Here is a 14,187-nt window from a genome sequence, read left to right as displayed (position 1 = left end):
TATTTTTAGCATGTGTAGTTGTATGGGTGTGTGTTTGCTCTGATGTGTAGGTATGCAGATGTCTGCAGATAAAATTTCTGTACCCAAGAGCTGCGTACACAGGCGTGCTCTTTGATGTGGCTTTGTTTTGGTGTAAATATCTAACCTTAATGTTTCTGTTTGTGTGAAATGTGTTGGGGATTTGTTGGGTTGGTATGTGTATGTTTGCACATGCAATTACATGCAAAGTAGTTAAAGAGCGTTAAGTATAGTTCAAAAGCAGAACAAACTCATGCATATTCGTGCTAATCAAATATACACATGCAAGATTGTTGCCCTAAACCCTAAGGTATAACTATTAAGTCTCAGAACCACTGTGAAGTTTTTGTACTGAGCCAGAAATCATTTTGACTCTTTGCTTTGAATCAAAGGGCTGCACAATTATATAAACAATATCAAAAGATTAATGAAATTTTACAATAATTATTTCACAGTCATAGCTCATTGAAACAAGCTGAGATTTTCTGTCAAGAAATTCTTCAGAATTTTAGTTAGCTATCTAATTAGTTACCTAATAGAAATTGTCTTGATACTGGAACACTTTGTGTCCATTACTTCCCAGCTGTTGTGCAGTCAGATGTTCTGTTACTCTGCCGTAACAGTTTTTCTTTGAAAACCTCAACTGTTTTGAAAGCTCATAAGACAAGATTGTTTCTGGCACTCCTCTGTGCCTCTTGTTAAAGGCTGGTAGACATGTATGTTCTATTGCAATTTTATTCAAGTAGATATCCACTAGCGATTCAGGAAATTCTACAAAATGTCATTATTCAAATATATAGAAAGTCTTTGAAATGCTAAGTGATGCATTGTAAAGAGATATTATCTCAGCTTTCTCTCTAATGGTGTTAATAGAACTGGGGCCAGCAGCTAAAATGCCAATATAGCTGTTGTATTTGCAATCTAAAATAAAGCCCTTCACATGTCTTATTGGTTTTTAAGCTAATGGCAGAGTAATGATTAAATAATTCCACTATCAGTGATCATCCTGATTGTTAACATATTGTGTTATTGATGCAAAAATTATTAGTTGCTGTGTTGCATAGAAACCATAGCCTATTGTGAATGAAGTACATTGGTTGGCAGATTAAGTTTTAATTGTTATTATTATTACGAGAAATGTTTAGTAAACTGTATTTTTTAACCTAAACTGTTATATACTATTCCATTATTTTGTTTATGTTTATTTTGTTAATGTCATCGGAGCTCATGACCTCAAAATGTTTATAACTTAAATGTGCCAGCTACATTAGGTACATTTGTTTTCTCTCTTGTTACTTTGCAAAGAGTAGTTTCAAATTATTTGGCGTTGACTCTTGACAGACAGGTGTACTGATACGTGCCCTTGAACTCAGACTAGACTGGCGTGATCAAGGTTTCTGACTTATTCATAAAGTCTGGCAGGGCCTGACACCCAACCCCTAGTCTCTTGTGTTCTGTAGCTCTGGTAAGGGATCACTGTACCTGAAATGGTAAGACAGACCAGCTCCTTCATTTGCATTTCCACAAATTTGTGTGACAAATAACACATTTTCAAGATGGTACTGTTATTTTAAATCCTTTCCCAGGCATTCGGTTAGTGAATAAGTAGAATGGGGCTTTGACCTAATTCACGAAGCAATGACAGGTCGGAATGAAGTGTTCTGAGATAAATGCCCTGGAGTCTTCTGCCTTCATTACACTCTCACGATGCTCATAATCAACAAGTTCTCGTGTTTGAGACTGTTTCACTCAGCCAACTTAAACAGACTTACCTATCTTGTAATTGACATGTGAGAGTTATTCACTTTGATCACAGTGATTGTCCATATTTTTTAGCCTTCACAAAATCATTGAACCGTTTTGTTGCATCAGAGAAAAAAATCACTTTATGATCAGACAACATTTAGATTGTGGTGCTAAATAAGAGTTATGGATTTGACTGATTTTTAGTTTAGCCCCACCATTGTCTCTGGTGTACCAGGTTTTAAGGCCTAGCGTGTTTACAGCCTTAGGTACATATTAGCACACATGGCTCATGTGAAACATGTACATTTTCCTGTGTATTCACTGTGAATAAAGATGAATATGTATTTAGAACCACAGTGGGTTCACACCTGTTTATTAAACAAACTATAAAGATAGATAGATATGGTTATACAATCGTTCTTTATTAAAGGAAATTTAAATAGGCACTATATAGAACCCTGAACACCTGAAGATATGGTTCATGATTAAAGGATTCTTTGCATCATGAAAATGTTCTTCAGAATGTTGGAGAATGTGTTCTAGATGCTGCTATATAGCACATTTTAGAAAAGGGTTCTATAACAGAGGAACAGTTTTTGGTACCAAATAGAATCCTTTTCTAAAAGTTCTATAATGAATCATCTATAGCATATTCTCCATCAACATGTAGGACCTCTTTATGATGCAAAAACCCTTTAATCTTGCAAAAGTAGTGTTCATGTTCTATATAGAACCATTATCTTTACTAAAGAACCCTTGTAGGACAATCATTTTTAAGTGTGTAAAGATATAGTTTGCGCCTAAGCAATGTCTTAAACAAATTTTATGTTCTATACATTTGTTTGTTCATTCATTCATTCATTCATTCACCTTCCTACATTTTACATTGTGGCCCATGAAGGATTGTAAGTGATTGATTTGGAGCTGCTTGTAATGCATTGTCATGGGACAGCGCAGCACTAGCCAGTATGGAGCTGTTTAATGGGGTTGTGGCAAAAATCTTCATATTGAACTTTGGGTCTCAGTTAGTGGAGAAGAATTGTAATTTCAGTTGATCTTTTTTTGCAGGGCCTGACTGATTGCAAGGTAAACCCAGGTAAAAGACATTTGTTTAACTCTACATAAAAGCTAATCTGTTGTATAAAATTATAGCATTTTTCTGATTTGGCTAGTAGTTATACTAAAATCCAAGGTATATCTAAATATGTTTTTTAATTATTTGTTTTACGTTCCCTCTGTCATTTTCACTCTACAGGTTATAGTTGTATTAATCATGATAATGGCGTGTATGTGACCGACCTTGCTGCCGAAGCATTGCTGTGCCACAGTCATAAAGGTTGGCTTCCATGCCTGAGAATCAAGCTGAATATCACAGCTAAAGGTAGCTGTTCAATTGCTATTGTATATCTACTTAAATAATGTAATATTCTGTTATTTTCAATATTAGACATTTGGAATTATTTCATATACAGATAACCCCAGGCCAAATGACTTGTGTTGCTGATATTCTGAAGTGGAAATATCACATACGAAGAACATATGTCAGCACAATATTTCCTAAATAACATGTTGAAAAAAATGTGACTAGTGTATATGTTACTGCATATTTTATATTTTTTTTGTTTCCAATTGGCGGCATGGTGATGCTGCAGGTAGTGTCGCAATCACACAGCTCCAGGGACCTGGAGGTTGTGGGTTCAGTTCCCGCTCGGGTGACTGTCTGGAGTTGGTGTGTTCTCCCTGTGTCCGCGAGGGTTTCCTCCGGGTGCTCTGGTTTCCTCCCATGGTCCAAAAACGCATATTGGTAGGTGGATTGGAGACTCGAAAAGGGTGTGAGTGTGTGTGTTGCCCTGTGAAGGACTGGAGCCCCCTCCAGGGTGTATTCCTGCCTTGCGTCCAACGATTCCAGGTAGGCTCTGGACCCACCGTGACCCTGAAATGGATAAGCAGTTACAGATAATGGATGGATGGATGTTTTCAATTGTGATGTCATTGGACGGGAGCAGGAAGTGAGACTAAGACATGTAACCGGTATTGAACACTTAAAAGGGCACAAGGGCAATTGAAGCAAGGGAACCAGCACGGGTTGGAGCTTCTAGCTTTGTTTGCAAACAAAAGTAGACAAAACAACAACATTTTAAACCTTTTAATTAAGGAAGGGTTGGAAACCGAGCATGCTGGGATCTCCCCCAGGAGCTTTCCAGCCTCTCCCCTACTGGGCACCACCACAATATGTTACCTCAAGCACTTACAAGTTAATAAAATATTCAATAATATTTTTCTGAAAGGTTCCCAGTTAGAGAATTTAACTGTACGGAAGAGACCAGTCATGGGCAGCCATGGCCTAATAGTTAGAGGAAGTGGTCTTAGGACTGAAAGCTAGTTGGTTTGATTCCCGTGACCAGCTGGAAAATTAGAGGTTGTGGGAGTGAAAGAGCAGCAAAGAAAGTAATTGAACATTTCACCACTATCCTTTTCAAATATTGTTAAAATGACCTTTGAAAAATGGAGATGCATAGATAAGGCAATGAAAGTGCATTGCACAATATACGTTAATGAAGTTTTGACTTGCTTTGTGTTCAGGATTTCACGAAGACACAGGACTTTCAGGAGAGGCTAACCATGAAGATGAAAGAGATGAACATAAAGAAGAGGAGCTTGGAAGTAGCCTGGGCTATCAAACTGTTTCCTCAACTTCTGTGTCTGTCCAAGTGTGCTACAGCATTCCAGAGTTCTCTGGCTCCAGAAAGATTACTTTCTCAATGGACACTTCCACTGAACAGGTAACATATGAAGATATCTAACAAATGAATTTTTTTATTATTTATTTATTTTTTTTACATTTTTGTGTGCTTGGTGTGCATTCAATTACATGTAGTCCCTGTCACAGCAAAGCCTTGTATATCTGAAATAGAAGATCTAAATAAACTTGGGCCATATGTATTCATCTATTCTTCATGAAATGTTCAAATGCTGTGACATATAAATAAATAGTTAATATATTATCATAATGTTGTGATGTATTATATATAATAAATGATACATTTGTGTAAAGAGCTGAAAGTTGGAATAGGATTTGATTTTTTTTTTGTTACATGCGACTTCTCACCAGCAATAGTACATGCATATATTTTTGTATTTTCTCAAAGCCACAGATTTTTATGAATCATATTTAGATAACTATATAGAGACACATAGAGAGATTTGTGGCAAAGGTGAGACTTTGGTGAAAGCGCAATCAGAATACTCTTACCTTCTACCAGGTCACTTGTTTATTATGGAATGTTTTAAGATTCAGATGTGTTCATTATTCTATAAACATTTCACTGGAAACAGGATTTATATTTTGTGTTTTATGTAAAATGTGTAAGGTTTTGTAAGGTAATGTGTATATATATGTGTTTTAGATGTGGATATCTTTGGTAGTGGAGCTGAAAAAAGTTCACTTTGGCAGCAGTTTCACCATCTTCTCTTCAGAGTCTCTCAAACACCACTTTAGTAAACACATCACTCTGCCTTCAGTAGAATCAGGTAATGCTTCATACAAAGACACACCACGCACACTCTTTTAGAGGTAATTAAAATTTACGTTATGGATTCCAATAACAGATTTTTCTGTTTCAGTGTGTTCCCAAGGCATTCCTCTGTGTAAAGGTGAGTTAATTTCACCTCATTTGAAGCATGCAGGGTATACACATAAGTTTTCATTTTTTTAAATTCTTTAAGTTTAAAACTAGAGTGTTAGTAATGCAATAAATAAGTAAATACATCTATATATATATATGCATATATCTATATTTTGAAATCTCTTAAATTTCATTCACACTTATGTTTATTTTTTACAACTGAATGTCTTCATATAATTTTTTTCCATAAATACATTTTCTTATTTAGTCATTTATATATACCAATAACATCTATATCGATAACATTTCAAGCCGAAAAAAAACCACAGCTAGACCAAACTGTTTCATTTCTCAGTGTTTAGACTGAGGTCCTATCAAAACATGATTTTCAAATCAAGATTGCAACTATGCAATTAAACAAATTATAAAAACTTATAAAACTGTTATTTTACAATAGGATTATGTTTTAATTTATTTTATTGGTGTTATATTGTGAATAACATTGTTTATTTCCTATTTGTTTATGTATGTGTGTATGTATAGATGTATGTTTGTTTATATGTAGTTATGAATAGTCTAGTCCTCTAGTTTTAAATATACTTTTGGAATTTCTTAAACTCTAATTATGTGTTGATTGACTTCTTTCAATCTACTGATTTATTCGGAATGTTCTTCTGATATCCTCCTATTACTGCTTTATTTGACAGTACCTGTTCTGCGTAAAGAGGTCAATCACACATCAGGAATGGTGAAACTAACTGTGGATCCTGCAGGAAGAAGCAAGCTTAATGAACTGCTGGCCTGCCAGAGGATGGAGAAGGAAGGGGATTGCTCCGCACTAGAATGGGTATGCATTAAATGTATAATAAATACATACCATAAATCCTTCTGTCTGAGCTTTACAGGTGACGGAATAAACATTCTGAACTTTGAACATTTAATGTAACATTATTTGTGTGTATCATTGTATTAAATATTTCTGTTGATTCTTAAGTTCATACAACTGAATCCGTGTTTATAATATATTAATATTCTGAATCTTTCATTCTTTTACTTTTACAAAGAACAATCCATTGATGATTCCCTTGAGCTCTGCTGCCCCCTGTCTCTGCTTCCAGGTACTGTGTGAATAAAACGTACATCCCTGTACTACACATGATCTACGTATGTAAACAGCATTAACTGTTCAAAAGGAGACGTGGAGAGCTGAAATTACACTGTCCTTGAGAATAACTAGGAGGTGTGATATAAATGGCAGTATGACTTGACAAAGTGTCAAACAGATAATGTAATGTGCACTTTTTGTAGAGGGTTTTCTTATACATTTATGACCCTCATTATTTGTCACAAATGGCTGCTGCAGTCAGGGATCAGACGTCAGTGTAAGCCTGTAAATAACATTTGAGAATATGATGGGATATTCTACTCCTTCAACTTAAAGTGGTTCTGGATTTCTGTTCTCATTATTTCATTCTCAAATCATTTTATTGATATTTTTGAAAGAAAAAAAAAAGTATATGTTAATTATCAAAAAAAAACAAACATGAGATTAACACCTAATTGAAACTTGAAGATGAATTTTTAATGCGTACGTGTGATATTTTACGTAGGTTTGGTGGAAAAACACGGAAGGAGAGAAAGCCGTTTTTGAACCTAGAATGGAGATATGCCCATTTTTGAATGATACAGGTATGTTTATATTTCCCTACTCCAGGAATGTATAGTTTAAGAGCCTAATATTTATGATATTTTCATTACCTTATGTACCTGAAACATGCTAAATTTTAAACTTGTCTCCAAGCTTTATCATTCCTGTTATTTAAAAAAATGTACAATTTGTTTCTTATTCAATTCAAATTCAAATTCTCTCTCCTCTCTTACATTCCCAGCTCTCTCTAATGTGTCAGTGACTGTGGTGGAGCAAAGGCAAACCCGTGACAGTGACAGAACTGGCCACGCAAATAGCACCACACTTGTCTGGAATATAACAGCCCCCTGCAGGCTGGATGCTGAACTACAGCTGTGCAAGAAAACCTCATGGTCTGACTCAAGCTGCCATGAAATACACGATTTAAGGAAAACAAGGATTCATGTACATAGCCATTTTAATCCGAAATGGAAGAACCTGAAACAACAGTGGGTAAGTTATGAAGAAAATCTTTTAAAAAATTATAGAATAATGACAAATTAGCAATACATATTCCTCATATAAAACCACAGGTATTTGTATAGGATCATTTTCTATATGATAGTTTCTTTTTAGAAAATATAGAGTTAACAGAGTTTCCAAAAGCACTCATAGCTGCTCCTGTGGATTGTTTAATAGTAATTCATTATTATATTCTTTTATTTAACTGGAATGAAGGGCCATTGTATCAAGTTTAGCTCCCACTGACACATCTGTCTAACCGATTCATAAGATGAAAACTTACAGAAAGTGTACAGTGTTTCTGAATCAAAATGGATAATAGATTCCTGAAAAAGGGCTGACTTTTACTTTTGTTCACATCTCTTTACCACAGCTGTTTCAAGGGGAGTTTCCTGAAGTGGAACGTCACCCTTCACTGTGTGTGAAAGTAAGTAATGGTTGTGAAACAGAAAGTCTGTTTCACAATATGAATCTCAGGATAATAAACTGTGATCAATTGGCTAGAAAAGATTGGAGTTCCTAATAGGGCTGTGCCATATCGTATCGTGTGGAATAATATCACAATATATTTTAAATGTTAAAAAAGAAATCAATATTGTGATTATCATTATATTCTCACAAGTTTACGTAATGCATCATTGCAGTTACACATAATATTGTGTGCAGTCATTACGTGAGTCATTTAGGCACAGTGATATGTACGGTGGAAATACGCACTGAGTTCAAATATTTGCTCTAAAAGAGGTTGTGTGGAGGTGGTTTAATATGAAATATCAATATTCTAAATCATTTTTATTCAAAGTCAGAATCTTGGTTAAGTTACGGTTGTTTACAAAACAAGCGAATATTTACACATTTATTTGTTGTTTTTCTGAATGTTTGAAATGGTTAGATTTGTACTAAAATAAAATGTAATTAAATATAATTTAAATAAGATATTAAATATATTATTAAATGTATATATTTAATATTAATGTAACATTTATTTTGTTGCAACCGCATGTTCTTGAAATTAATACGTTTTCAGTGTTCAGAAATTTACGGGTGCTCCGGTTTCCTCCCACAGTCCAAAAACACACGTTGGTAGGTGGATTGGTGACTCAAAAGTGTCCGTAGGTGTGAGTGTGCGAGTGAATGTGTGTGTGTGTGTGTTGCCCTCTGAAGGACTGGCGCCCCCTCCAGGGTGTGTTCCTGCCTTGCGCCCAATGATTCCAGGTAGGCTCTGGACCCACCACAACCCTGAACTGGATAAGCGCTTACAGATAATGGATGGATGGATGGATGTTCAGAAATTAGTTATCAGTGTTTTTTCATATCGCCAAGGATATTGTTATCGCCAAAAATCCCTGAAATATCGTAATATTATTTTAGGGCCATATCGCCCACCCCTAGTTCCGTAGGCGCATTATCTATTTAGAAAACCTTTGGAAGAATCATGAAGATCGAGGAGAGTAGCACAAACACACACTTCAGAAACAGATACGAGAAAGCAGAATCACGCTTTTCAGACTTTTCAGATGCAAAGTTTTGTGCCTCCAGTTTTAACACTGCAGGTTAGAACATGTTTTATCCAAGGTGATTTGTAATGTGTTTATTCAGTACATTGTCTGTATGTGTGTGTACTGAGTGACAGGGCAAGAGATGGAACATTCAGTGCGAAACATTCTGTCAGTCATTTCCGTCAGGGAAATAAAAAATGAATGAGTATTGTAGAAAAACCATACAAAAGAATCAATTGGAAAAACGGAAGCAAAGCATTTAGGTATGGGATCTAAAATCCTTTGATGTTTCTAGGCTAAAAGCTAAAGGAGAAGGAGCTGTTGAAACTTTAGTGAGGAGTAAAATGAACTGGGAAATCCCGGTTCTACATGATTTTACTCACCACTCGCCCTCAAAACTTGGAAAATTCATTCATTATCTGTAACCACTTATCCAAGCCAGGGTCGCGGTGGGTCCAGAGCCTACCTGGAATCATCGGGCGCAAGGCGGGAATACACCCTGGAGGGGGCGCCAGTCCTTCACAGGGCAACACAGACACACATTCACACCTACGGACACTTTGGAGTCACCAAACCACCTGCCAACATGTGTTTTTGGACCGTGGGAGGAAACTGGAGCACGCGGAGGAAACCCATGCGGACACAGAGAGAACACACCAAACTCCTCACAGACAGTCACCCGGAGCGGGAATCAAACCCACAACCTCCAGGTTCCTGGAGCTGTGTGACTGCGACACTAACCTGCTGCGCCACCGTGCCGTCCCAACTTGGAAAATATTTCTGAAATTACTCTGGTCTTAAATTACTCAGATAGACTCCAAAATATATAGAAAGAACTTTATTTAACTTTATGAGAGTTGTTCAGGTAAATGAAAACTGCTGGAGCTTCCCTCTTATTCTTTCTTAAATCACTAACATACAGCCCGCTTCTCTCTTCTCTAGATTAAAGTGAAAGGATTGGAGGGACATTTTAAGCCTGTCTGTCCATTTGCAGGTAGGAGACCTTAAGGCAATATATTTCTTCAATTAATTAATTAATGAACTAACACATGAATAACTGCCATGCAATGAGAAAGAATGACCCTCCCTGATTGCTCTCTCTCTCTCTCTCTCTCTCTCTCTCCAGAAACCAGAACTCACTGGAGCTTTGTTTTGCTGATCTGTGTGGTGCTTATATGTTTGACTGTTTTGGGAGCATATGCGGTACAGGGATCACTCAAAGGTGATCACAAACACCCACACACACACCCACACACACACACACACACACCAAAACACAGGTTCATGATTAGAGGGGAGTATTAAACCGTGTATCTTTTATATCTTTGTAGGTTGGGTATTTAGATGGCTGAAAGTTGATGACATCAGAGGTGAGTACCACTTAAACTTAACAATTTATCACCTCTTTACTCAGGGAAATGTCAGGTGTTTGGTATCAACATTGCGAAAAGAGATTTTGGATTTCCATATCTTGACAGCTCTGTTGATTTCCATGATTGTCGTTTGTAATGAAAACATGGATTTAAACAAGAAATGTACAAAATCCATTTCAAAATCCAGAAAAGTTTCAGTAAATTTAGTAAAAGTATAAACACAGCCATTTTTATAGTTTATAACATTACACAATTTTACCAGTCTTACTGTTCCCCATTTGAAATGTTTTTGTAATGTGTTGCTTTTTAAATTTATAAAGTGCAGTAATAATAAAAAAATAATAATCAATAAATAAATCCTCAGGTTAGACAATTGAAATGTTGTCTTAATGTTTTATATTAAATATAGGTTTTCATATTCTGTTTTTAATTACACAGCATTAAAGATTACACACAAATCATTCAAAGTATAAGAGTAATGAGTCCATCATCTCTCCTCAGCAGCAGTTGGCGGCAGTCACGTTGTGCTGCTGTACCCTCCTGATGCGGAAAGTGGTTTGGCAGAGCTGGTGTGTCGCCTGGGCTCAGGACTGTCATCTCTAGGGTTCAGCGTGTCTCTGGATCTGTGGAGTCGCTCTGAGCTCAGCGCTCTTGGCCCCGTGCCCTGGCTGCACTCACGACTTGATCGAGTGCAGCGTAACGGGGGCAAGGTGGTTCTAGTCCTCACTCAGGCAGCTTGGGCTCGAGCGGAGGAGTGGGGCCGGCGTGCTGGAGCCAGAGTCAGAGAAGAACACACAGGGGAGAAGGAGAAAGAGGACAGCAGCCTTCATGCCTCTTCTTCAGGATCCTATGACGTTTTCAGTGCCTCACTAAGCTGCATTCTCGCAGACTACCTCCAGGGCCGTGCTGGCGAACGCTTCATTTTGGCGCAGTTTGAAGCACACCCGGCCGGACCCCCAGGTTCAGGGGAGTCCCTGCCAGAACTTTTCCGTGGACTGCCGCTGTTCAGCCTGCCTTCACAGAGTTTAGGCTTTCTGACAGAACTCACTAATGGGACACAGAAGAAACAAGCAGGCAAGGGTGCAAACAGAAGGATGAGGGCTGGGGTTTTGAGGGCAGGATCTCGGGCTCTGACCGAAACACTGCGGGAGCTAAAAGGGGGAACAGGATACAGGTTAGTGGGGCTTTCTCAAGGTTTTAGGGCAGAAGATCCATGGGAGAGTATCCCACTACATCAAGGGCTTTCATCTCCAACTGCTAGCCCTGAGCTACACGTCAAGAGCAGCACAGTCAACTGGGTCTGAGGTCATTTTAGCCTTAGAAGCTCAGCCCACATTTTCAGGCAGATGGTTTGTATAAGACGTACGTCGTAGTCATGCCAGTTACACTTGGATTGGAAGTGCACACCTCTTTGTATGTGCATTTTTAATTTAAAGAGGTCATAATATATTCACATGTATATTGATCAGGAATTTCTGCAATTAAAAAGCTCAATTTAATCCTGAAATGACTTTTTTTGTAAATTTCATCGAGAAATTAATCAAAAAAATGTTTTTTAAACTTAGCAAATGTATTTAATTCATTTCAGGGTGCAGCTGAGTTCTTGTTGTATATAGAGATTTTACAGTGCCTGCTTGATGGCCTGATGTTTTTAATAAAAGCACTGTTAGTGTATGAAAAGGATTTGTTGTTCTCAGTGTAATGGTTATTGAACTAAAAAAGGCACTAGTAATATTATTTCTACTCTAGCGTGGCATTAAAATAGGGTATAAAAATAAAAATGCTTCAGGATTTTTCAATCTATTTCTATAATTACAAGAACAGAAAACACACTCACAAAAAACAAGACAGTATTGTGGCCCGAAGCAGCCAGTAGTATATTTTGATTCAGAGGAAACCTATCTCAAGAGAGAGAGAGAAAGAGAGCAAGAGAGGGGCTGGATGTAACCACAAGTCTGTACACACCACCATTAACGTCATGAGTGAACATACAAACCCACAAAATAGACTGTTTTGTTTGACATCTCAGATTACCATCCTCTCCCCTACTCACTTATTCATGTGTGTGTGTGTGTGTGTGTGTGTGTGTCAGAGAAAACGGACAGTATGTTAAAGGGCCAGTGTCATGTCAAAGTGAAACATAGTATGTCAACATTGTTAAAGTTTTGAAGCAAATCATTCACTCCAAATTCAAGACGTTGTATATGGAAAATGAACTGTCAAACATTAAAAAATATTTTCTTAAGACCTGCCCATTTTAAAGGACATTCTGTTTTAGGAGTGTTTAAGTGTTTCAGTTGAGAGCAGCTATTTAGAGCAGAACTCAAATTAAAAAGCACAAAAACATACAACAAATCTGATTGTGTGAAATTAACAAACACCATTTCAGCTGTGAATAATACTTCACAGATATTTTAAATTACTCTCAAGGCCTTAGTTATGGGTTAAACACAGGATTTGGACCCTTGATAAACTTGTGAATTGTTTATTTGTACATTATGTGGATCAAAACATCTTCAGAATGTGGAACTTGCACTATGAACTATAAACGTTTTGACACTTTTTGTAAATTACATGCTGTTTTTCAAATGTGTAAAGAAAAAGCTAAACAAATATATTGTTTTGTTTATAAGTATGAAAAGGAAACAGAAGGACAAAGGGCATTTTGGATTACCCTTTTTTGTTTACTTTCATAGGCATGCTTTGAAAAATGCTTGGGGCAATATGTGGTTTAGCTGTTGCATTCATCACATTTGTGACAAAACAATAAAAGTATGAACATTTTCACTGTTTGTAGAGATATTTAACAGGAAAAGCAATTAAAATATTTTCACAATGACCATTCATAAAGTGTTGGAGACAAAATCAACAATTTCCAAAAGTGGCAGGGACATGTCTCCAGCCTAAATTATGTTTATTGCTTTACAGAATGTTGTTCAAAGATTGTGTTTGAGCAATAGATTTGTTCTAATGTAGCATTTTTAGAATACTGTATTTTGCTCCAAGGTTGTAAATAATATTGAACGTCTGTGCTGTTATGTGCTTGTTTCTTCATGTAATTTTCATCTGTTTGGGTTTACTTTAAAAATAAAAGTGTAAGTCAGTTTTTTGCTTAATAAGGTGTTTATTTTTTATTTATTTGTTTGCGAAATATATTTTGAGGTTTTAAGAATTGCTTTCTTTAGTCAGTATCTCTTATCTTAACCAGGAGCATGGCCAGCCAGGTGTGGTCTCAACCCAGTAAAACTGGACCATGGCCCACTCAGTCAGCCATAGCTAATTCCCAGCGTAAGGTCATGCCATAGATTGTATGTTCATGTGCGCAGACATTGTCCTTTCAGCTTGTTCCATGAACGGTTCTGTGTCAGATTCAGAATTGGAGTGCAAGGCAAATAAGACACTACCGCCACTTTTTTGTGAACAGCGTAAAGTGTGAAACGTGTAAAAGCATGCGTCAGACTTTAGTCTGTTGTCTTTTCAAATCCATTCATTTGGCAAGTGTGTGGTTAGCATAGCATATCTATCCTGATTAACTTCAGAGAAAACACTAATTACTTTTTCCACACTGTAAATTTGCGACCGTGTAATTGCTTGAAACGTTGTTGGGTGTAATGCTGTAAGGCTTTAGTAGTTTAAAGCTTTACAGAGTCTTTTCAAAGCCGTTTAGTGTATGGTTAGCATTACGTGAAACCATGGACGATATCTACTAACCGATAAATTGACTAAGACCAATGCCCCACCTTTACTGTATAGTACACGGCGCCCTGTGATTGGTC

General features: G+C 36.9%; 1 protein-coding gene across 2 annotated transcripts in view; it reads left to right on the top strand.

The window, feature by feature from the left end:
• wu:fl23c11 (interleukin-17 receptor C) overlaps positions 1-13,508 on the top strand; it is a 16,444-nt gene extending 2,936 nt beyond the window's left edge. For both annotated transcript variants that reach the window (XM_066643371.1, XM_066643372.1), the window contains exons 3-16: positions 2,833-2,860; positions 3,020-3,145; positions 4,348-4,547; positions 5,172-5,295; positions 5,389-5,418; positions 6,098-6,237; positions 6,455-6,508; positions 7,001-7,079; positions 7,280-7,530; positions 7,913-7,966; positions 9,981-10,032; positions 10,165-10,260; positions 10,370-10,408; positions 10,913-13,508. In XM_066643371.1, coding sequence (XP_066499468.1) covers positions 2,833-2,860; positions 3,020-3,145; positions 4,348-4,547; positions 5,172-5,295; positions 5,389-5,418; positions 6,098-6,237; positions 6,455-6,508; positions 7,001-7,079; positions 7,280-7,530; positions 7,913-7,966; positions 9,981-10,032; positions 10,165-10,260; positions 10,370-10,408; positions 10,913-11,715 — 2,076 coding nt within the window. In that variant the 3' untranslated portion in view covers positions 11,716-13,508. The remainder of the gene's footprint in view (positions 1-2,832; positions 2,861-3,019; positions 3,146-4,347; positions 4,548-5,171; positions 5,296-5,388; positions 5,419-6,097; positions 6,238-6,454; positions 6,509-7,000; positions 7,080-7,279; positions 7,531-7,912; positions 7,967-9,980; positions 10,033-10,164; positions 10,261-10,369; positions 10,409-10,912) is intronic.
• The last annotated feature ends 679 nt before the right edge of the window (positions 13,509-14,187 follow it).

The sequence above is a fragment of the Hoplias malabaricus genome, chromosome 14 (assembly GCF_029633855.1).
Source record: "Hoplias malabaricus isolate fHopMal1 chromosome 14, fHopMal1.hap1, whole genome shotgun sequence".
NCBI classification, from domain to species: Eukaryota; Metazoa; Chordata; class Actinopteri; order Characiformes; family Erythrinidae; genus Hoplias; species Hoplias malabaricus.
This window is presented reverse-complemented; position numbering and strand designations above follow the sequence as displayed.